Here is a 25,032-nt window from a genome sequence, read left to right as displayed (position 1 = left end):
TCTCTGGATGGAACTGCACCTTAAACAGAGAGGAAAAAAAAACAAAAAAACAAAAACAGAATCAGGCATCAGAAAGACAAGAAATACAGTATAATTTGTCAGCATTAAACAACAACAAAAACGGGAAATCAGAAGGTGATCACCGGCCACTAGCTCTAAGCTTCACTAAAAGACCCACAATTTAGGTAAAGTTGAGGCCGCGGCATCGCACACACTTCCTTTTTTCCTTACCAAATGTCTGCATTGTCTGAAAATCTGATGCTCAAATAAAACTGATGAAATTAAATAAGTGAAATATATATAGCTGCAGCCTAATAACTTGGAAAAATAACGAAACTTACCAGGGATAGTATTGTCCAAAATGAAAGCAACAGATCCTCCAACAAACATGGCTGTCGTCAGGAGGACATTCAACACTTGGTCTATCTCAATTATTCCTAAGAAAGAATACATGACAAAAGGAGTTAGTATTTTGCTAAAATACAGTGCACCCAGAAAGTAATCACAGTGCCTCACTTTTTCCACATTTTGCTGTGTTATAGCCTTATTCCAAAATGGAGTAAATTAAATTATTCCCTCAAAATTCTACTCACAACATCCCATAATGATTTTTTTTTAATTTTTGTGAATTTGTGTAAAATAAAAAACTAAGAAATCACATGTACATAAGTATTCAAACGCTTTGCTCAATACTTTGTTGAAACAGCTTTGGCAGGAATTACAGCCTCAAGTATTCTTGAATATGATGCCACGAACTCAGTGCACCTCTTTGGGCAGTTTTGCCCATTCCTCTTTGCAGCCCCTCTCAAGCTCCATCAGGGAACACAAATGCACAGCCATTTTCAGATCTCTCCAGAGATGTTCAATCAGATTCAGGTCTGGGCTCTGGCTGGGCCACTCAAGGACATTCACAGAGTTGTCCTGAAGCCACTCCTTTGATATCTTGGCTGTGTGCTTTGGGTCACTGTCTTGCTGAAAGATAAACAGTCACCCCAGTCTCAGGTCAAGAGCGCTCTGGAGTGGAGATGTCCCGATCAGGTTTTTTTGGCCCTGATCCGATTCCGAGTCATCTGATTTTGAGTATCTGCCGATACCGAGTCCTGATCCGATACTTTAAAAAACTGAATGAACAAATGCTAAATATATAATATTTTCATTTTAATCACCTTATGTTATTATTTATCACTTAAACAGTAGCTTGATCAATCAAGTAATAATCTACCAGACTTAAAAAAATAAACAAATGTCCATGTTATTTTATTTGTCTAAAAATAAATGTCAAAGATTCCTTATTTTAAACAAGAAATTATCTAATCTGAAATAACAGGTGGTTTTAATTTACAGATGAAAGGTTTCTAAAGAACCATTTATTGATTTAGCTATTTTAATTACAAGTGTTCTAAACTTCTTTTAACTAATCAGAAATTGAGGTAAACAACAACAACAAAAAACATTTCCAAGGATTTTTCCTCAGAAAACTGCTCTATAAATGAGCAGTCCTGTGACACGTTTCTGTTTTGTACAGATCAGCGGTTTCTGCCACTAGTCTTCCGTGTTTTGGCCCGACGCGTCGTTCCTATTGGACAGCATGAAGCTATGTCACAGCTCGGAGCGTCGAAAGTTGGATTGGGTTGAACTTTGACCACATCAGCCTGCCGACAAGAGGCAATGCGCGCTCCCATCAGAAGAGTTGCTTTACGAGTAAGCTCGTAAGCTCGGCTTTTGACGCGACATTTCTGATGCATCTAAAAAGCAACGCGTCTCATTGAAAATAACGCTTTTTAGACCGATTCTTGACGCCTCTGATGCGTGAAAGGCCCATTAATCTTAAATAATGAGCTTGAAATAGTGCTGATCAAAATAATGAGGATAAAATCTATATCAGATTCCTGATCGGGATGCAACGTCCGATTTCGATCAAGTCTGAAACCACGTGATTGGATCGGGACATCCCTACTCTGGAGAAGGTTTTCATCCAGAATGTCTCTGTACATTGCTGCATTCATCTTAACCCTCAATCCTGACTAGTCTTCCAGTTCCTGCCACTGAAAAACATCCCCACAGTACAATGCTGCCACCACACTTCAGTCCTTCAGGTGCATTTTGGCAATCTCCAGGTGGGCTGCCATGCGCCATTTATTAAGGAGTGGCTTCCGTCTGGCCACTCTACCATACGGGTGTGATTGGTGATTGCTGCAGAGACGGTTGTCCTTCTTCGACTAAGGCCATTCTCCCTCAATTGCTCAGTTTACATGTGCGACCAGCTCTAGTAAGAGTCTTGATGGATCAGAACTTCTTCCATTTACAGATGATGGAGGCCATTGTGCTCATTGGGACCTTCAAAGCAACAGAAATGTTTCTGTACTCTTCCCAGATTTGTGCCTCGAGACAATCCTGTGTCTGAGGTTTACATACAATTCCTTTGACTTCATGCTTGGATTGTGCTCTGACATGCACTGTCAACTGTGATCTCCCTGCATCAATAAAAACATCAGACTCTGTATAGACTTTCAAGTCCAGACTTACAACGCATTTATTCTCCCTTTCGTATGACTAGCATACTGGCATAGTATGGTCCTATACTTCCTACCCTTTTAAATTCATTTTATTAGTAAACAGAGTGGGTGTTGACCTCAACTTTATCTAAAGTCTGGTCTGCTGGTGAAGCTTAGGGCTAGTGACTGGCAATCACCTTACTATTTCTTGTTTCCTGTCGCTTAATGCTGATGAACTGTACGTTAAGTGTGGATTTTCTGGCCGACTCAATCCCCCCCCATCCCACATACATGTGATTTCTTAGTTTTATTATTTTTAATAAATCTGCAAAAATCTAAAAAAAAAAAAAAAAAAAGAACAAAAAAACTTTCACATGGTCATTATGGGGGTATTGTGTGTAGAATTTTGAAGGGAAAAAATTAATTTCATCCATTTTGGAATAAGACTATAATATAATTTTAAAAAAATGTGGAAAAAGTGAAGTGCTGTGAGTACTTTCTGGATGTACTGAATGTTTGAAAACTTCAGAAGCCTTTCAGAAATGCAAGCATCTCCCCTCACCAGTGACTAGTGGGTTTGTTTGAGGTAGCTTGGCAACATCAGACCAAAGAAGATGGAGAATCCCAGAACAAAGAGGTTCCTGGAGGAGTTGAGGTCGACAAAACTGTAGGTTGGACAGGCCCACAGCCGTGATCATGCCAAACAAGTACAGAATAGAGCTCCCAGAACAGGATCAGGCAGAGAAGCAAACAGTGCACTGAATTTACCCACAAGACCCAACAACAGCATCATTGCAGCTCCATATTGGATGACACGTCTGCTGCCCACCTAGAAAACAAATCAAAGATCAAGAGGAAGTTAGGAAGCAAATCAGAACAGGTCAGGAAGTGAGACAAAAATCTGAATATCAATTTGAAAAAACAATCAGTGCAGACATGACCTTTGTGATTCCAAGCACTCCTATGTTTGGACTGGAGGAGGTGGAACCATTTCCTGTCCCAAAAAGACCATCCAGCACACAGGAAATTCCCTCTACAAATATACCCCTATAGAGATTGTGGGGACAAGGAGATAAAGGCGACATCCTCATTACAACTTATATGCATAAAATTCTTTACTAAGAGGTAGCATTAATTTCCTAAGAGGAGACAAAATATCCTCGTCAGCCATTTTTCATGACGAAAATGAGATGACAACACTACGTCAGTGTTCTAAAAGCTGAATAAGATAAATTAACATGCATTATTGCTGACGAAAAATGCAAGACTATGTTTTGCATAGAATAAAAACTCTCCATGTTCATCTTAAATGCACAGGGCATCTCACGCATTCAAACATTCCAAAATTGGCTTTTAAAATTACATAGTCTCCGTTTTGTCATCCTTTCCGTCTCCTCTCTGCAGGAGGGGGGTGGTGGGTCAGCCTGCTGTGTCTTGAGCATAGATCCATAAAGGCCACTAGAGTGGACAGCCTTCAAAAAGTTAATTTTCTTACAAGTAGGAACCTAAAAGCCAAATGTTTGTGTTCAATAACTGCACATTTAAGACAATTACAATTACATTACAGGTCTTGCAACTTGTTAAATAAGTAAGTAAGTAAGTAAAAGTGCTGCAGAGTAAATTCAGACCACCAATGAAATTTTTTGATGAAAAGTTTACATTTACACTCAGTGTTAAAATATCTGACCAGCTCAGATTAAGATACAGTGTGCAGATTTTTTGAGTAGCAGCAAACACTACATCCATCCTATATCAATTGTTTTAACATTATTTATGACTAATATATACAAAATAGCATGAAACATTATACAAGTAATGAATGTTTATGAGTTCAATGGTACGAATATTTCATGAGGTGAAAGATGGACTGTTCCATTCAACAAGCCAAAGCAAAGTTGAATGGTACATTTCAGCTTTCACAGAATTAAATATTTGTTCCAATGAAAGAATGTAAAAACATTCATCATTGTTTTACATAAAGGCTAAGATAGATCCTTGTCATTTGATATTAATTTATAAAGAACAGAAACGGAATTTACATTTTAGTGCATCACTGCTGCTTTGACATCAACAATCCAATACAAACTTTAAATAGGAGCCCAAAATTGTTCTCAGTCAACTTGAAAAACAGTTAGGGGCGATTCTTAACTACGGGCACTATTTGCCTTGTAAATGTAATTTCCACCACACCACGGCCTTACAATATAAGCGCCTTGGGGCAACTGTTTGTTGTGATTTGGCGTAATATACATGTGCTCTGATGTCACTGTTTATCTCCATAGAAACTACCCAAACAATCTTCATACAACTGTTAAAGGGACATTACAGTGTTGCGGTGGAAATTAACGGCAATAGTGTGGGACAACTACATTTGTTTAAAAAAAAAAAAAAATCACAACAGTTGTATGGCATTGAATACCCCAATTATGTTTTGATTATTTTACTGATATTTTATTCAGAGATATTTTAAAACATTAGAAAAAAACGTTTCTTTACCATTCATTTTTATCACTGAAGATCAAAAGTCTGGGTGTGGGACAAGCACAAAACGGCAACATTTGCATATAATGATGCTGAGAAAAGGTGAAAAGTCATCATAGACTACTAGAACAAGTTTCTTAACACACTTTCATTGTAAAGCTAACTATAGACCGTGTGAATTTCGCCGTTTTTTTCTGTTTTTCCATACAATATGAATCAAAGGACATAAGTGCCCGTAGTCTAAGAATCACCCTTAGATAGTTCAAAAATAATTCTGATGCTGTAGTTCGTGTGTATTTCCTCAATCCAGCAGCATCAGAAATTTGTCTCTTCATCCTAACAACTCTTTATGCCTAAATCTAGGCTTCTATGGTTTTATTAAAAAGAAGACCTGAAAGTTCAGCTACAATTTGCCAGAAGGTACAGTGAGGAAAATAAGTATTTGAACACCCTGCAATTTTGCAAGTTCTCCCACTTTGAATCATGGAGGGGTCTGAAATTTTCATCTTAGGTGCAGCCTCCACTGTGAGAGACATAATCTAAAAATAAATAATAATAAAAATCGGGAAATCACAATGTATGATTTTTTTAATAATTTATTTGTATGTTACTGCTGCAAATAAGTATTTGAACACCTGTGAAAATCAATGTTAATATTTGGTACAGTAGCCTTTGTTTGCAATTACAGAGGTCAAACGTTTCCTGTAGTTTTTCACCAGTTTGCACACACTGCAGCAGGGATTCTGGTCCATTCCTCCACACAGATCTTTAGATCAGCCAGGTTACTGGGTTGTCGCTGAGAAACACAGAGTTTGACCTCCCTCCAAAGATTTTCTATTGGGTTTAGGTCTGGAGACGGCTAGGGCCACTCCAGAACCTCGATATGCTTCTTACGGAGGCCACTCCTTAGTTATCTGGCTGTGTGCTTCGGGTCACTGTCATGTTGGAAGACCCATCCACGACCATCTTCAATGCTCTAACTGAGGGAAGGAGGTTGTTCCCCAAAATCTCGCAATACATGGCCCCGGTCATCCTCTCCGTAATACAGTGCAGTCATCCTGTCCCATGTGCAGAAAACACCTCCAAAGCATGATGCTTCCACCCCATGCTTCACAGTAGGGACAGTGTTTTTGGGATGGTACTCAGCAGTCTTCTTCCTCACAAACATGCGAGTGGAATGAAGACCAAAAAAGTTCTATTTTTGGTCTCACTGACCACATAACTTTCCTTCCCCATGACTTCCTCTGGATCATCCAAATGGTCATGGGCAAACTTAAGACGGGCCTCGACATGTACCGATTTAAGCAGGGGAACCTTCCGTGCCATGCATAATTTTAACCCATAACGTCTTAGTGTATTACCCACAGTAACCTTGGAAACAGTGGTGCCAGCTCCTTCAGGTCATTGACCAGCTCCTCCCGTGCAGTTCTGGGCTGATTCCTCACCTTTCTTAGGATCATTGACACGCCACGAGGTGGGAATCTTGCATGCAGCCCCAGTCCGAGGGAGACTGACAGTCATGTTTAGCTTCTTCCATTTTCTAATAATTTGCTCCAACAGTTGATCTTTTTTCACCAAGCTGCTTGGCAATTTCCCTGTAGCCCTTTCCACCCTTGTGGAGGTCTACAATTTTGTCTCTGGTGTCTTTGGACGGCTCTTTGGTCTTAGCCATGTTAGTAGTTGGAGTCTTACTAATTGTGTGGGGTGGACAGGTGTCTTTAGTAGCTAACGACTCTCAAATAGGTGCTTCTAATTTGGAATAATAAGTGGAGGTGGACTTTCTAGAGGCGGACTAACAGGTCTTTGAGGGCCAGAATTTCTGCTGATTGGCAGGGTTTGAAATACTTATTTTGCAGCAGTAACATGTATAAAAAAAAAAAAAAAAAAAAAAAAAAAAAAAAAAAAATCATACATTGTGATTTCCGGATTTTTTTTTTTTTTTTTTTTTTTATTATGTCTCTCACAGTGGAGATTGCACCTAAGATGGAAAATTTCAGACCCCTCCATGATTTCTAAGTGGGAGAACTTGCAAAATTGCAGGGGTGTTCAAATACTTATTTTTTCTCACGGTACAATCTGAGATGCAAGCCAAGATTTAATGTTTTGGTGAAAGAAAATCCTCCTCTGTACCACTTCATCATGAACCTGTATAACTGGGCATATAAAATGCAAAAAATGCACTATGCACAGTTTCTCACAGCCATAGAAGCCTGTAACTTCTTCTGGGTGTCTTTCCTCACTCTCATCCTTTTTTGCACAGTCACAGTTTGAGAACAGTCTACTCCATGCAGATTACCACAGAATGCCATACTGTTTGTATTTCTTCATAACTGATGTAAATAAGTTCAAGACAAATTCAGTGACTTGGAAATGTTCATGTATCGCATCCCCTGACTTGTCTGAAGAAAACTGGCAATTAACTGATTATTTACAGGTATTACACCAAAGGGGCTGATTACTTATGCAAACCCATCATCTTGGTTTTTATATTTTAATTAATTCACGTATATCAAATTGTAGAGGTTACTTTCAGTTTGAGTCTAAGGAAGATACGTTTAGAAATTTTATATTGAGAAGCCCGATTTACTTTTTGCATATGAAATCCCATAAATTAAAATGCGTGAAATACCAAGGGGCTGAATACTTTTGCAACCCATTGTATAAAGGGAAATGTTGATCCAGGTCACCTCCAAATTTCAGTGGAGTCTTCCATGGCCTAATATCTATTTGTTGGGCTAATTTGGTGAGAATCCATGAAGTAGTTTTTAAGTAATCCTTCAAAGTGTATATAAGTGAAATTTTGATCCAGAATCCGGATCACTTCCAAAAAGCTCATGGGGCCACATAGCCTTAGTTTCACAACTAAAGTTCCCAACAAAGCAAATTAATTTCACTCTGGAAAGACCCAATACCAAAGACATCTAGTTGTCACCACAGACTGAAGACCAAATCTCAGTCATACAGGGAGCAATGGCAGTTGCAGTCCAAGTGAATATCCTTTGCTTTCCAAAGAGGCAAAACAAGTCGCTTTCATCTAGTGTGTTGGAATGACAACTGATGAGCGCAAAGATGGCTTTCAACTCTTGGAGGAAAAAAAAAAAATCCTCACCCATCTGAAGAAATTCAGCCCAGATACCATAGATTTATGTGGCTTCAGAAGGTTCCCAACCTTTGACATTTTACAGATTTGGTAATTTACAACTGACTGGACACCCATAAACCCTGGCACTGGAGATATCCAACATCGTGTCAAGAGGATCAGCATTATACGATTGAAATTTAATTGGCCCAGTGGAACAGTACAGCAAAGTCATTTGTCAAGACATGAAACAAGGTAAGTTTTAGACTTACCTATTGATTGGTATGGATGGGAGGTGGAGGGGCCCGGAGAGAGGCGGACACAAGCATCGTAATCACCAATAGATTCACTGATGGCTGGCCACAACTGCACTCATCATGCCTATTCCACCGGCTGCCATTACAGTAGGAACACCCCACTGAACTGATATGCAATTGACTGGACAGCCATAAAACCCTGGCATGGAGATATCCAACATCATGTCCAGAGGATCAGCCTATAACGATTGAAATTTCTAATTGGCCCAGTGGAACAGCTACAGCAAAGTCATTTTGTCAAAGGCATGAACAAGGTAATTTTCTAGACTTACCTATTGATGGCATGGATGGGAGGTGGAGGGGCACAAGAGAGTCGGGCACAAGCATAGTAATTCACCAATAGATTCAATGATGCGGGCCCCGACTGCACTCATCATGCCTATTACACCTGAGCTGCCGTACAGTAGGAACACCCCACTGAACATGTCATGCATGTGTAAAACAGATACAAGAAAGTCCACAAATTATGAATGTGAAGAAATGGGAAGTAAATGGCCCTCGAAAAAGAAAAACAGATTTTTTTCATGACTAGCTGCCACAGTTCGTGGGGGTACTGGGGGAAATGCTACATGCAATCGTGTGCAATTAATAAGACATTGAGAGCCATTCTCAGTCCCATTTTTAGTCATAAAAACCATATTTTCCCATATTGACAAGATGGCAGAACTATAATATACTGTCCGTCACATTGATTAGAAACAGTGTGATTGCCATTTCATAAAAATCACATATTTGCATTGGACTGTTAATGTTCTCTCTTCATTTTATCTAAAGATTTGACTTCAGCAATTTGTGCTTTTATAACAACTGATAGTGTTTTAACATGAACAAAATAAAAACTGATACAAGTAAATGGGAAATGCAATAACAGAATTTTCTGTCCATTGATGACGTGAGCATTTCTGGGATACTAACAATTTATGCATCACGCAAAAACAACGCACAAGCAGTTTGTCACATCAATATTTGACTTTTAGAGCAAGTTCAATGATTATCATATTTTCCTCCAGTTGGATATTTCACACCCATGTAACAAAAGAACCATAAAATGCAGATTCAGCAGGCTAGAGTTTGCATGGAGACAATTTGAAGTAAATTCTTCCTAAAGACAGATTCTGAAACATGATATGATATAAATCAAAGACTTACCGGGAGTGTTAGTGTTTCTGTATAAACAATGATTAATAAAAAAAAAAAAAAAAAAAAGTCTGTCACCGTTTTGGTCCTTTTTGCCTTGTACCAGGCCCCATTTGAACTTATTTCTGATGAACTTTAAATAGTCTCCCTGCAAGCAGAACAACATTTCATCCATTTGGTTTGTTGTTTCAACACAACGGGGAGTTCACGGTAAAACAGCGCCTCTCATTTACTGCTGAATAGAGGAGTGGCGGGACATAACATTCATCCTTCAGTCTCGAGCTGGACATTAAAACATCAGACTTAATATCCACTGTGGTGCCTCAGATGTTTCCAAACGATTTTACAAATACAAACATCATGAAATAAGACCACAGACTAAATCCGACACATGCCAGGAAAACTAATAACCCAGAAATGTTCGCCACTAGTCACATGACACAACCAACCAATGGGAGGCCAGCATAGTGCACTGCTTTGTCCCAAGCTTTGGGATTGGCTGCCAGGTCCAGTACACATCAAAATAGCTGGCTGACAGGAACACACAAACCGGGATTCCGGGAATTTCTGAAAAACTTTCATCACTGCAACCTAAATGGCAATCCTAAAACTAAATGGCAATCCTGATATCAGACTTTCATTCAGAGTGTTATTGTCTCTCATACAGATGGGTGACAAATTATAGGAAAAACCTGAACAAATGAATAGCAACACACAACAAATACCCCATCCACAGGGCACAAGGAGTAACTGAATGGTTTGATGAGCACAGTATCAAATATATACCATGGCTTTCTGCAAGTCTATTATACTGGGACTTGCCTTAGTTGTCTTTTCAACCATCTGTCATTTTATTGTCTGTATTTTATACGGTTGCTTTGTTGCAACATTTCTGTCACTGCATGTTCTGACAATCGTGTTATGCTTTGTTCTATTTTGTTAGTATGGTCATAGCAGTTTGTCACCCCACTGAGTCTGGCCTGCATGAGGTTTCTTCCTACAGTGAAAAAATGCAGAGGGAGATTTAAACCTTATTCATGTGCAGTGCCTTGAGATTTGTGCTGCTGTTTGGCACTGTATAAATAAAGGGAAATGGAAAAAACTGAAGTGAAATTTTGCAGTCGCCAGATATCAACACCTATGGAAGATTTGGGACCAGCGTCTACCACTGTCAACACGCTAAGTGATGGAATGGTGTTCCATCCCTCCATTAGAGTCGAAAACGTGTAGAATCAAAGCCAAAACCAAAGGCAATGAACTTTTTTTTTCCCCATCACAGCTACACAAAGAACATCTGTAAGTGTACACCAACAAGTTGTGTACTGTACATGTACGTAATTGAAATAATGACTCAGTCTTACTAAACAGTGTGACACTTACAGGGGTAAGGAATGTTGAACCATGGCGCAGCTCTGAGGATTCCTTGACGTGCATCTGTGCGAGCGTAAAAACCATACTTGTCCTTCTCCGGGGGAAGGACGTCAGTCACAGTGAAAACAAAACACAGCAGCCACGACACCAGGATAGCCATGATGATCTAGTAAAACAGGCAATGTTTGCAGGATTACGGCATTTGTGCATACTTCCAGACATGATCTTACTCATACACAACATGTGTCTCACAACACTGTTTCAATTTCAATGTAATCCTTGAATTAACATTTAAAACTACCCCCAGATTAAACCTCAGTGAAAACCAATACAGTGAATGGAATGGCTTGTGTCACAAACATTTCTCCCAGCTGGAGTGTGGCTTCTTCCACACCATGATCCAAATTAATTATGGGTACACATTTTTCTCACTGTAGAAATTCCCCTTGTACTTTAAATAAGTAAACAAGAGCAATCAGAGATTTATGACGTCCGCCAATCCGGATCAACCTCAAATTCAGTGGAGTCTTCCATGCCCTAATATCTACCTGTGGGTGTAAATTTGGTGAGAATCTGTGAAGTAGCTTTGGACGTAATCCTTCAAAGCGTATATAAAGTGAAATCTTGATCCAGAATCCAGATTTGGATCTGGCTTACCTCCAAAATTTAATGGAGTCTTCCATGGCCTAGGATCAATCTGTGATACAAATTTCATCAAAATCTGTGCAGCAGTTTTAACATAATCCTGCTAACAGTAAACCTTCAAAGCCTATATAAAGTGAAACTTGATCCAGATCTGGACAACCTTCAAAATTTAATGGGTTCTTCCAGGGCCTAATACATATCCTGTGGTGAAAATTTCGTCAAATCCATGCAGCTGTTTTGACATAATTCTGCTAACAGACAGACAGACAAATGAACACCGATGATTTTATTACATCCTTGGCGGACATAATAAATAAAATTAGGTCTCCTGTTTGTGCACACAATCAGTGCTGACAAGGACTATGTTCTGATAAGGTTAGCTGGTCACTAGAGGGCGCTAGGGTGACACCCCTAGGAAAAAACAAAAACTACAATAACATAATTAGTAAGTATGGTTTGCTCAGAATCAGAGTATGCAAGTGGCTGCCAGTGTTGGCATGCATTTAAATGCATTACAACACTTCATTTCAGGTCATGGACTATCGTAAACTTTACACAGTCATGTGACCCTGAGGCTGGGTTTTAATTTGAGCATCAAACTTTCCTTCAGGGACAGAGCTCTGTATGAACTGGACCAAGTGGCATTGTTTTTGATTATCTTTTTGATATAACTTGATTCAACAATGGAGAAATCACTCATACCCACCTCTCACTCTGGTTGTAATACAGTGAAGAATTATCCACCAACAGCTGTTGTGTTCCAAGTCCAACTTCCTGCTACAATTGTCTTTTTTTTTTTCTTTGTTCTTTTATGATCATCACACAAACCTCACAATTTGAATGAAAGACTGCATTGGGAAGCATTCTTTGGAATCGCTAAAGTGCACTTTGAATGAAACCAAGCTTTGAATGAAAACTTTTCACAGGGTGAATTCAAAACAAGAAGCTGATTGTGGACGAACAACTACAATAACTATTGATTAACTGAAATGGTTAGATGTCAAGGTAACAAATACATAATCACATAATTCAAAGCAAAGGTTGAAGCCAAAGCACTCTGGAATAGTCAAAGCTTCAACTCTAAGCCAAGTCTCGCAGGCTGAATTGAAAACAAGAAGTGGTAGTTAGCAGCATGCAGCTGAACAACATCAAACTTCAACAACTTCAAAAGGTTCTAATCTATTAGACATACTCCTATATAGCCTAACAGATTAATAATACTCTCTGAAAAAGCAGCCTGAACAACATATAGTGGTTAGATGCCATAATTGTTAAATCCACAGAGCATCATCTGATGACAGGTGATCATGAGAGAGCAAACGTTAGCAAGGTTAAATAAAGACCACCGGCCTTGATCCCTCAGATCAGAAACCCATGGTGACACATCATGAGCCAAACCAGTCTAGACAAGTGATATTTGGATCTGACTGAACTTGTATCATGAAAACTAAGAACCTGCAGTTTTATGAGGTCAGTACTTACAGGAAACATTTTGAAGACTTGCAGCCTGTAAGATGTCCACCCTTTCTTGGCTTTGTAGATTGGCAGAGGGAAATGAACATTCCTGGCATACTGGGAAAAAAGCAGCACCAAGAAGATAGTCCTGTAAACAGGCAGAATCCTTAGATTAGTAAAATGTCTTATGTTCAAAAAACTGAAATTCTTTCATAGCCAAATCATAAGCTGTTCACCATCTATCTGCCTTTTAAAGAAAGCTTTTTGTGACCATTTCCTAGAATTTAAGATGAGGTGGAAAGAGTTAAAAAAAAAAAAAAACTTATGTTTTTTTTTTTGATGGTTTTTGATGTCCAGGGATGCATTCTGGGGGGTTATTTGGTGACTATTTTCTCACCCTGATCTCTCTCAATTTAGCTGTACTGCTTACTGTGTGCTGTATTTCTATTTTTTTTTTTTTGCACATTTTCCCCAGTTCATTGCCTTTAACCAAAATTGAAATCACAACCTACATGTTTCTTCGATAAGGTTACCAACCACAAGAGGCGTAATCATTTTCATATTTTTGGTTTCCCTCATGCGGGAACAATAAATGGACTGCATTTATATAGTGCTTTTCCATCTGAATCAGATGCTCAAAGCGCTTTACAATTATGCCTCACATTCACCCCGATGTCAGGGTGCTGCCATACAAGGCGCTCACTACACACCGGGAGCAATAGGGGATTAAAGGCCTTGCCCAAGGGCCCTTAGTGATTTTCCAGTCAGGCGGGGATTTGAACCCATGATCTTCTGGACTCAAGCCCAACACCTTAACCACTAGACCATTACCTCCAACAATGTGGGTTCTGTTCTGGCCGTGGAACAACCGATCAGCTCTTCACTCTCACAAGGATCCCAGACGGGCTGTGGAGTATGCCCATCCAGTCTACAGGCATTTTGCGGACTTGGAGAAGGTGATCAGGCATGATCAGGTACCCTGGGAGATACTGTGGGAGGTGCTGCAGGAGTATGGAGTGAGGGGGTCCCTTCTCCGGGCCATACTATTTCTGTCCTCACAAAGCGAGAGTTGTATTCGGGTTTGCGGCAGCAAGTCGGACTCGTTTCCGGTTGGGGTTGGCCTCCGCCAGGGGTCACCAATTCTGTTTGTGATATTCATTTTTTTTCAATTTAATTTATTTTCATTTATATAGCGCCAAATCACAACAAAGTTGCCTAAAGGTGCTTCACACAAGCAAGGTCTAACTTTACTAACCCCTAGAGCAAGCATACAGGCAACAGTGGTAAGGTTTCTGTCATATTCATGGACAGGATATCAAGGCGTAGTCGTGGGGAGCAGGAGGATGTTCAGTTTGGTGGGCCTAGGGTCTCATCACTGTTTTTTCAGATGATGTGGTCCTGTTTACTTCACTGAACTGTGACCTCCAACTTTCACTGGATTGGTTGGCAGCCGAGTGTGAAGCGGGTGGGATGAGGATCAGCACTTCTAAATCTGAGGCCATGGTAGTCAGCAGGAAACAGATGGATTGCCTACTACGGGAAGGGAATAAGATCTTGCCCCAAGTGAAGGAGTTCAAGTACCTCGGAGTCTTGTTCACGAGGGAGGGGACAATGGAGCACAAGATTTAGAGTGCCATTTTAGAGTGGCCGTTTATTGTGGCCAGCCTAAAGCCCCTTTCACACCAGGGCTGCTCCCAGTGGCGTCATGACAACGCAGGAATTTCTGCGTCAGGTGCGCGCAGCAGGGGGCAGAGAGTAGGTGAGAACGCAGCCTGCAGGTTCTCTGCACAGAGAAGTGAGTGCGCACAGTTTGGCTGCAGACAGACTGTGCACTCTGACTTCTCTTCTACTTCTTGTTGTGCTGAGCTGCAGGGCTGCGCTCTGAGTTCTGTTATTCATCTTTCCTCCCTTGACTGCGAGATGACCGCGAACTGTCCCTGAGCAAATGTGGAGATGTCTGGAGTTCTACTTGATGTTGACATGTCTTGGACTTATGTCCTTTTTTAACTGTGATGAGAGTCTGAGGAGAAAAAGGAACTAACTGCCTGCAGACAATATTTTTTCTTTTCTTTCCTCCTTTGACCGCGAGATGCTCGCGCGAGCGAACCAGTACTTGATGTTGACATGTCCTGTCTCAGGACTTATGTCCTTTTTTAACTGTGATGTGAGAGTTTGAGCAGAGAACAAGGAACTAATGCCTGCAGCCAGACTTTTTTTCTTTTCTTTTAATTGTTCACATATGTGCGTGTGAACGAATGTCCATGAGTGGACTAGAGATGTCCGGACTTTTTACTGGATATTTCTGGCAATCAGTCTGCATTTTTTTTTCTTCAGTGTGTAGTCTTTACTGCATTAAGTACACGGAATAAAAACAATCCTGCGTGATTTATACTGTGGGAAAAATGGAACACAGTAGTCACACCGGGTAATGCCTCTTTGCCCCGAGTTATGCCCCTTTGCCCCGACTAGCGCTAGAACCACTTCCTTTCTGCGTCGAGCACAGGATGCCAAAAAAATTAAACAGGTTTAATTTTTCGGCGCCCGACTTGCTTCCTCCTTTGCACCCCTTGCGCTGTTGTGCACGAGCTGCATCGTCTGGGCACTGATTGCTTCCACGCGGCGGCGTCATAATGATGCACGGCGCAAGTGGGAGCAAACGGAGCACCCCCGGTGTGAAAGGGGCTTAAGGCACATCTGTGCAATAATCATACTGCTATCGCATCTTGATATGCCACACCTGTGAGGTGGGATGGATTATCTCAACAAAGGAGAAGTTCTCACTAACAGATTTCAACAGATTTGTGAACAATATGACAGAAATAGGTCTTATATAAAAGATGTTTTAGATCTTTGAGTTCAGCTCATAAAAAAATGGGTGCAAAAACAAAAGTGTTGCATTTATATTTTTGTTCAGTGTATGTATTTTTTTTTTATAATTGCCATCTTTTTAAAAGCTAGGTGAGATTTAATTAAATATTTTTAAAGGAATAATGAAGGGGGAAAAAAAACAAGCTTTTTATGCTAAAATAAACTTAATACAAGTAATCATTTAAAATGGTTATCACCAAAACATGGACAGGCAACAGAGAAATGGGTTTGTTTTACATGGCACTCTCAATGTGTTGCTCTTACAGCATAGCAATGCCCCAGTGTTTTCCAGCCCTTTCCCCTGCAGCCTGGAAACCAGACAGTCCGATGAGAGCCACAGTGGGCGTGATGGTCAGAGGTCCAATGTACTTCAGCAAGATCCCTGGAAGACCTAGGGCTCCGATAAACACCTCGACCAGAGATGACACAATGATGGCCCCTTGGATCTAAAGAAGCAAAGAGTGGAAAAATGGGGTCAAAGACCTTCTCAAAAGTGTATCTACTGTATATACCAGGGGTTATCAACTCTGTTCCTGGAGAGCCCCTGCCCTACATGTTTTCCACATTCTACCCACTCAAGTCTCACCCAACTTTTTAAAAGTGGTATCTTCCAGCTCTTGATTGGCTGAGCACACCTGATAGAGTTAATTGCCTGGGAGTGAAACAGGGAGAGTTAGAAAACATGTAGTGCAGAGGGCCTCCAGGAACAGGGTTGGGCACAACTGGTATATACCGTTATTCCGCACAGGACTTGGCTTCCATGTGTTTACTGGTACTTATTTTCTATTACCTTACTTTAGCATACTTTGCACAGTTGTTCTGCGACTGTCCCTTTACCTTACTTTAACATACTCTGCAGTTGTTCTGTGACTGTCCCTTTGCTGCTGTAGCATTGTAAATTTCCCCATCATGGGACTAAAAGGATTATCTTATCAAAAGATTAAATTGTCAAAACCAAATACATAAAAATCCACAAATTTTCATTTGTCTTTTTGTGCATCACCTCTCGTATCCTGGGGTACCAGATGTGCTCAGTGTGCAGGAGCTCTGTGCCATTTATTACTGGGACCTCTGGTCATGGAAAAAGATAGATGACATTAAAAAAAGGATGTCGACAAGGTCACTGAAAGAATGAGCACTCTAAATGTTTTTACCAATACAATTTTAGACAACTGAATTCAGTCTTCAATACCAACAGTGTTTGGACTTGGGAGGGCTGTCAACATAAATGAGCACACAAAGTCTGACCATTTCAAGTCACAAGTTTATATTTGAAGGAGTGTCTCATGAGATGAGAGTGTCAGTCCTGAGAGAGGTTACCTGTATCATTACACTTCCACTTGTCCAGTGACAAAATGGCTCTTGCTGGTGCTAAGAAGGCAAAAGCACTAGCCTGGAACAATGGCAACCTGAATAAATGGAAATACCAGAACTGTTTAATAATCTCATAAGTGTGCAATACATGGAGCATGCATTTTTGGGCAAGGGTTGTGGCCAAATGGCTAGTGCACTTTGTTTCAGTGGAGAAAGGTTCTCGGTTCGAACCCCACCCCTGCCACATTTGTCCATGTAATGTGGAGTTGCGTCAGGAAGGGCATCCGGTGTAAAACTTGTGCCAAATCAACATACAGCTCCACCTCGGATTTGCTGTGGCAACCCTGAGTGCAAACAAGGGAGCACCTGAAGGGACTTTTTTTTTAAACATTGGAGCGTACATTTTAAATGCGCGAGCATTATTGTGGTGTGAAACAATTCTAAGCTTCTTCATTTAAATATAGTTTCATACAAAATTGCTTACTCGTCAGTTACAGCACATTTTTCCATTTTTATTCTCTGCCACCAACTATATCTTTGTAATTTATGTAAATAAAGTCCAACACATATTTAGTGGCCGTTTTACCATCTGAAAGCCTCGTCCACAACTACCACAAAAGACTTCAAGCTGTCATTAATGTTAAAGGGGGAAATACACAGTATTAAGAACAGGGGTATGTAAACTTTTTTATCCGGGTCATTTGGGTAGTTTCTGTTATTATGATTTAAAAAGAGTAAACAGTTGTTTGACAACAAATGGCTTCACCCAACCACTAACCATGAGTGAAAAAGAAGTTTGTGTTATTCTCGGAAAAATGGCCAAAAAAAACCCAAAAAAAAAAAAAAAAAAAAAAAAAAAAAAAATCTGCCAGGGTATGTAAACTTTTGAACACAACTGTACAAATTGGCAGACGAAGGCAATGTGAAACCGATTTCGCTCAGGGAAGTGGAAGTAAAATTCCTACAAAAACCATCTAAATAAGAAGCATCTTCTTTTGGCTGCTCTCGTGATGGATCACCACAGATCCACAGTTTCCATCTCACCCTGTCCTCAGTGTCTTCCTGTCACACAACCACCTCCATTTCCTCCCTCAGCACATCCATAAACCTCTTTGGCCTCCTCCTCCTCCTGCCACACTCTCCATTACCCCATGTACTTAAACTCACCTACCTTACCAATATCTACTATCTACTCCTTGTAACGGCACTTTTCCACCAGGTTCACTCTCATTCACACACACGTACTCAGTCTTGCTGCTGACTTTCATTCCCCTTCTCTCCAGAGTGTATTTCCACCTCTCTTAGCTTGTCTCAACCTGCTCTCTACTCTCACCACACAATCACAGTGTCATCTGGGCATTTCCATGTGACTCGCGTTACATTTTTTGGTAAAATAGAAAGCATTTTTTCTGTGCAACTCCCACATAAGTACATTCTTAAAACAATTAACTGCATGCATGGGTCAGCAGTGATGGGAATAACGGCGTTGAAATAAACGGTGTTACTAAAGCTGTTACTTTTTTCAGTAACGATTAATCTAACTAATTACTCTGACTGTCACTATAACGTCGTTACCACTACCGACACCCCGTTACTGTACGCTACTGAAGCTGCTCAATAATCTTTTCTTTTTTTTTTTTTACTTCGCGCATACAGACACAGGACTCTCAGGCACAAGTGTGTGTGTCTTGTCAGTGTGTGTGTGTGTGTGTGTGTGTGTGTGTGTGAGTGACAAAGGAGGGGAGGGTGAGATAACCGCCTAAGCAATGATGATTGGCTAAGGTATAGTAAGATTATGTAAGATTTTTGTGCTTCAGCTCCCCAAAAACTAACGCAGACAGAGCTCTATGACTTGATAGGGAGATATATTGTGGAGAACATGCTGTTGATGTCAACAGTGGAGTCAGACTCCTTCAGGGCTCTGATAGGGAAAATACCGAGAAAAGGAGGCGTCGGCCCGCCTTGTAGAACGACATTTTCGAAATACATTGATGCCGAATATGTTAAAATGAATGATGAGCTCAAAAAAGAATTTGAACAGCTGGAATATTTGGCAACTACTGCAGACATATGGACTGCACACAATAAAAGTTACCTTGGCGTAACTGCACACTGGATACATCCACCAGCAAACATGGGACGAAAAAAAGCTGCCCTGGCATGCCGACGGTTTAAGGGCTGTCACACACACAAGAGCATTGCCACAGAGCTTGACAACATCCACTCGTCATATGGCATTTCGCACAAAATAACGGCAACTGTCACTGGCAATGGCTCAAATTTCATTAAGGCTTTTAAGAGGTATCAGTCAGTCGAGGAGGATGATGCTGGGGATGAGAAAGATGATGAGGTGACTTTTGTTGACATGAATGATGTCTTGCAGATCTGTGTTGATGAGGATGACAATGTGATTAATTTACCACCACACTACAGGTGTGCATCACACACACTGAACCTTGTGTCTTGTTCTGACATTGAGAAGTGGATTCTCTCCAGACCAGAGAAGGCAGTTTACAGGAGTGCAACTGCAAAATGCACAGCCTTGTGGAATAAGGCCAGCCGTTCCACAGTGGCCGCAGAGACTGTAGAGGATGTGGTTGCAAAGAAGCTGATAGTGCCTTGCAGTACCAGATGGAATTCTTTTTATGAAGCCTTAGCTAGGATCTGCGAGATTCCCATAGTCGACCTCAACACCATCTCATCCAAGATTGGCTTGAAAGCAATCACAGAAAAAGAGCATCAGCTCCTGAAGGAATATTGCATTGCGATGAAGCCGCTGACAGTCGCCCTAGATATCCTCCAGGGAGAGGACAACTGCTACCACGGCACGCTGCTACCTACCCTGGAGACCTTGATGATGAAAACCCTTGAGCTGAAGAGTGGACTCCAAATACTTGTGGACCTTCCAGAGGCAATTGTCGAGGTAAGAACTATATTTCTGTCTAATACAGCCATACGTTGTGAAAATTAATAATATAGTATATATTGTACTCATAATGTGTGTGTGTTTGTACAGACAGTCAGTCATGTTCTTTGCTTTATGTCATTTCAGGCAATAAAAACAAGATTTACAGAGGTGCTGGAGAGCGACAGTGCTCTCCTGGCTGCTGTGACTCTGCCCAGGTTCAAGTTACGTTGGCTGCGAACACAAGAAAGAAAGGACAAGGCCAAAGCAGAGCTGCTGGCAGTATGTCGCGCAAGTGTAAGAAATGAAGACCAGCAAAAAGGTACAAGCACCACCACACCCACATGTACCAGCTCAACTGTTGAGGATGCATTCTTCTCCTTTGATGATGAGGATGACACTTCTGCTACTGCAGAAAGTCAAGTCGCAGATTATTTGAAATCAGGAGCCCAAGGGATGGACTCACTTCATGGATTTCCTCTTAAAGAGAATTTCCCTGAAGTATAATGCTGCCACTCCATCCAGTGCTCCAGTGGAGAGACTGTTTAGCCTGGGGAAGCTGGTCTTCACACCAAAGAGGAACAGACTCTCTGAGCTCAAGTTTGAGAAGCTGCTTCTCCTACGATACAACCACTGGTTTAAGGGCTAAAATGTTGAGATGACTGGGTTGGGTGGATGGATGGAGAGAGGAACGCATGCATGTGTAGAGTTGGATTTAACAAATCCATGAACATTTTCAGTTCAATTTAAAAAGCACTCCTGTTAAGCTATTTACTTTAAGAAACAAAATTGGAGCACTTTATGTCCATCCGTTGGCTATAGTTGTGTACTAGTTCTGGTAAGTTAGAGTTGCAGTAAATGAAAACCTTTGTGCAGGTCTTTGCTGTTGGTGAGACGACTGGGTTGGCTGGTTGGATAAATAATTGCATACATGCAAGATGAATGAATGCATGTTATGGACTTTAAGTTGGATTTAACAAATCCATATACATTTTCAGCTCAGTTTAAATGAGCCTCTGTTAAATTGTGTACTTTTCTTTTTAAAAACATATTTTGAGAACTGTATGTCCATCCGTTGTCTATAGTTTGCGTTGAGTTGCAATAAATGCAAACCTCTGTGCAGGTACTTGTCTTTGCTGTCCTGCTCTCTATGCATCTGGCTTATGAAACACGCTCTGAGAAGGGGGGGGGGGGGGTTTAAGAGGCGAGTAACGCAATAGTTACTTTTAGTGGTAACTAGTTACTTTTATAGTTGAGTAACTCAGTTAGTAACTCAGTTACTTTTTGGGAAAAGTAACTAGTAACTATAACTAATTACTTTTTCAAAGTAACTGCCCAACACTGTGGGTCAGCTGGTACAAGGTATGAAATGGCACCAAAAAAAAGACCAAATCTTTAATAAGCCTTTTAATTACTATTAATTACAGCGTGACTCGCATTACACAAAAAGGAAAGGGCAAAAAACTTAACTACTTTTAAAAATCTCCTTCAACTGAAAATAACTGGAACATAGAAATACCAGTAATGTAATTGTAACACATGAGGCTCTTATGTTATAAGGAAAAAGAAAATATTTTGCCCCAAATATTCTTGGGCTCTTGCATAATCATTGTGACTCGCGTTACTGTGACTCGCATTACATTTTTCCTCAAAGTGGAAAAGTACAATTATGTCACCAGATGTAAAGCATTTTTTATTTAAAAGTAATCTATGACTGAAGATATTTCTTGGGGACTCCATTTTTTTTTTTTATTAAAGTACACTGAAATAAACATTAATTCTTTGTTTTCTTAATTTAGTGTACATGGATAACCTACTAAATAGTACAAATCTAATACATGTACATGTATATGTATATTGGCATACCATACCTTTCTATAGTACTAACTACTGAGGTAAACTCTCATTCCAATCCCAAGAGATCACTTGGATTCAAAAATCAGGAAAACCAAAGTGACCACGGTTGTTAACAGCAAAAGGTGCTTGCATCTTTTTCACTAGTTTGTCGCTGGTGTAAAATATCTCATCTGGTTTATCTGGCCATTTCCAAAACTTGCCAGCTGGTATCATTACAGAAACTTGGTATTCACCCTTTTCAATACTTTGGACCTCCCCTGGGTAGATCTTCCCATCATATACTACACCGAACCAGTCACCCACCAAGGCACTAGAATCAGCTTCTCCGAGGCTGGTGGAAGCATTCTTTCCAGAGTCCACATTTACCTCCCTTTTTTTCTGAATCTGGTTCAGCACTAGATTCAGCAATTCAACAATTGATTCAGAAGAGAGGGTGTAAAAAGTGGCTTTTTCATCAACCAACTTCATGCAGTGAACATTTTCAATGCCAGGTACTGGGGGAGCATTTTTAAATACCTCTTCTATCCCTAGTTCACTACTGATCCCTTCAATGTCAGTGGGTTTCATTTCAATGACCTTGACATTGCTTGCCTTGGCTGCTCAGTGAAAGTAGATGCATTTGTGACCACTGCTTTTCTATTTTTCACTGCATTCCAAACCACCCTTTTTACTGCCTGACCAATGCCATCGACAGGGCCCTTTCCATGTGATGTGGCAAAGAAATTCCATGTAATTTCAATGCCATGCTTTGCCTGCAGTGGTGCCAAAACAGCAAGAATGAACCTATTCTTGAACTGTGACGTAGGGCCATCAGACCAAATGGACACTTTTTTTGACATTTTTGGGAACTTCGTCCAGAATACGGTCAATGTATGCTACAACTGTATCTTTGGAATGGGTCAGTTTATCTGAGGACAAAATGAGGGGATGTAGTTACACTCTCATACCACAATGCAGCAGTGAACAAACTAACCTGTGCTTGCTGCCAGTGGGCACTCTGAATCTCATCTTGAGAGATGCAGGTATAATTCTCGGAGAAATCTACCTGCATGAGACCTTTGTCAGATTCAGGGTGCCCAGCAACAGCTGCATCCCTTTCTTTCTTGTACAATTCAGCCTGGCTCCTTTTAATGAAGCAGTGCTGCATAAATTTGGGTATCATGCTGCATATATGCTCTACAAGGTCATTAGAGGAACCTTCCTCAACTACTTTGCTGAGTTTTCCGTCAGTCATTTTTCCAAACTGTTCAAGTTACTTGAGCTGATTCTTCAAGATTAAGTTGGATGAAAATTTCTTTTGTTTATGAGGTGTGGCATCAGCACAAACAGGAAAGTGAAATGAATTGTGAGTAAAAGAAAGTGCTTCCATCTGTACTTAATCTTAGAAACTACCAAAGAGATGAAATTGAAACAATTTAAAAAGAAATCATGAAGTTTAAACATTGTGACTCGCGTTACTTGATCCCATTTTTGTGACTCGCGTTACACATATTCAGTGCTCAATAATTTATCTTAAAAGGAAACACCAGGCCTGCTACTGGTTTCCCAATAACCATTGAGAGCTAGAGATGCAAGTATATCATTGTCAGTTTATTGCTAGTATAGTATTTGTGAGAAAAATTGTACTCTTTTGTGACTCCCGTTACATAACATTTAATACCAAGTGAGGAAGACTGTCAAAGAAAAAGTAGATGCTAGAACAAAACTTCACCACTGAAAATATTTAGAAGAAGACCTACTTAAATAGACATAACAATGAAACTTTGGAGATTTCTTTAAAAATAATCCTTCAGAGGAGAAAAAAAAATTCTATCTAAAATTATAAAAAAAATAATCAAAACAAATGCAGTTATTCAATTCTTGAAGTTTACATAAAGAAAACACCTAACAACCAAAAAGCATTTTGTGTCCTGAAAGAACTTATTTTACATATTAAAAATACTGAAAATGAAAGGCAAACACTATGAAAAAAAAAAACTTGTGCCTAATTTTCCCATTCAGCATGGAAATGCCCATCTGCAAACATAGTCCATTCAGTGCATATCTTGCACCAAGCTCACATACTTCTCTGCTACTCCAGATGTCCTCATACAATACCACAACACTTCTCTTGGCACCCTGTTATAAGCTTTCTCTAAATCCACAAACAATGCCACTCAAGCTTCTTCTCATTTTCCAAGATTTTATTAAACAATCTGGTTAGAAACTCCACTGCCATCTCTCCTAAACATTTCCAAGCCTCCACTGGAGTGTCATCTGGACCAACTGCCTTTCCACTCTTCATAGCTGTCGTCACTTCATCCTCACTAATCCCTTGCACTTTCTTTACTCATGCAGTCTTCTCTCTCACCCTTTCATTTTCTTCATTCATTAGCTCCTCAAAACATTTCCATCTCGGTCCCTTTGTCTGACCAAGCAATACAAGTTATCTTCTCCTTTATTAGCGTTTCACTTCATGTACAGCTCGCTAAATGCCTTTTCCATAGCCCTTGCCACTTCAGCTTGTATCTTACACCATATCTCCTTGTATTCCTGTCTTAGTTTCTTCATGTCTCTGATTATCCCAATTCTTTTTCAGCAACCTCTTTCTCCTTTTACTTTCCTGAACATCTTTGTTCCACCAAGTCTCATCTTCCTTCTACTGTCCAGATGTCACACCCAGCACCTTCTTAGCCGTCTCCCTCACCACATCTGCAGTACTTTTCCAGTTTACCAAAAACTGTTTCACCTTTATTTTGTGCCTCTGTCACCTCCTCCCTGAATTTCACACAACAGTCTTCCTCCTTCAGCTTCCACCATCTGATCCTTTGAGCTCTCCTTCTCTCATCTTCACCTCTAAAATCATCCTACAAACCATCATCTGATGCTGTCTAGCTCAGTGTTACTAATGTAATGAACTCTGCCATGTGCACACCCCCGCAAGTTTGTGCATGTGGAACGTTCCATAAGGAGATCATCATCATAACTCACGAGAGGAGCATACTGTGTCAACTTTGTTTGACTCAGTGCATCAAGTTCTAAATGAACAAATACAAAGTGGAATCTCTTAAATGTAGAAAAGAGTTATGTCAATTTGTACAAAGTGCCATTGAGAGACTACAATGTATT

The 25,032-nt window shown here is 40.3% G+C and overlaps 1 protein-coding gene and 1 long non-coding RNA gene across 2 annotated transcripts in view; one reads left to right on the top strand and one right to left on the bottom strand.

Moving 5' to 3' along the window:
• The window catches only part of LOC117510808 (solute carrier family 23 member 2-like), a 135,988-nt gene that overhangs the window by 10,304 nt on the left and 100,652 nt on the right, over window positions 1-25,032 (bottom strand). The window contains 14 exon segments of the mRNA XM_034170682.1: window positions 342-437; window positions 3,058-3,075; window positions 3,078-3,159; window positions 3,161-3,201; window positions 3,204-3,324; window positions 3,437-3,542; window positions 8,645-8,703; window positions 8,705-8,770; window positions 8,772-8,794; window positions 10,890-11,046; window positions 13,008-13,128; window positions 16,113-16,294; window positions 16,852-16,919; window positions 17,169-17,257. Coding sequence (XP_034026573.1) covers window positions 342-437; window positions 3,058-3,075; window positions 3,078-3,159; window positions 3,161-3,201; window positions 3,204-3,324; window positions 3,437-3,542; window positions 8,645-8,703; window positions 8,705-8,770; window positions 8,772-8,794; window positions 10,890-11,046; window positions 13,008-13,128; window positions 16,113-16,294; window positions 16,852-16,919; window positions 17,169-17,257 — 1,229 coding nt within the window.
• On the top strand, window positions 10,562-21,189 carry LOC117510809. The gene is made up of 3 exons (XR_004560818.1): window positions 10,562-10,575; window positions 17,279-17,282; window positions 20,944-21,189. It is a non-coding gene; the product is annotated as an uncharacterized LOC117510809 (long non-coding RNA).

The sequence above is a fragment of the Thalassophryne amazonica genome, chromosome 5 (assembly GCF_902500255.1).
Source record: "Thalassophryne amazonica chromosome 5, fThaAma1.1, whole genome shotgun sequence".
In the NCBI taxonomy this organism is placed as follows: Eukaryota; Metazoa; Chordata; class Actinopteri; order Batrachoidiformes; family Batrachoididae; genus Thalassophryne; species Thalassophryne amazonica.
This window is presented reverse-complemented; position numbering and strand designations above follow the sequence as displayed.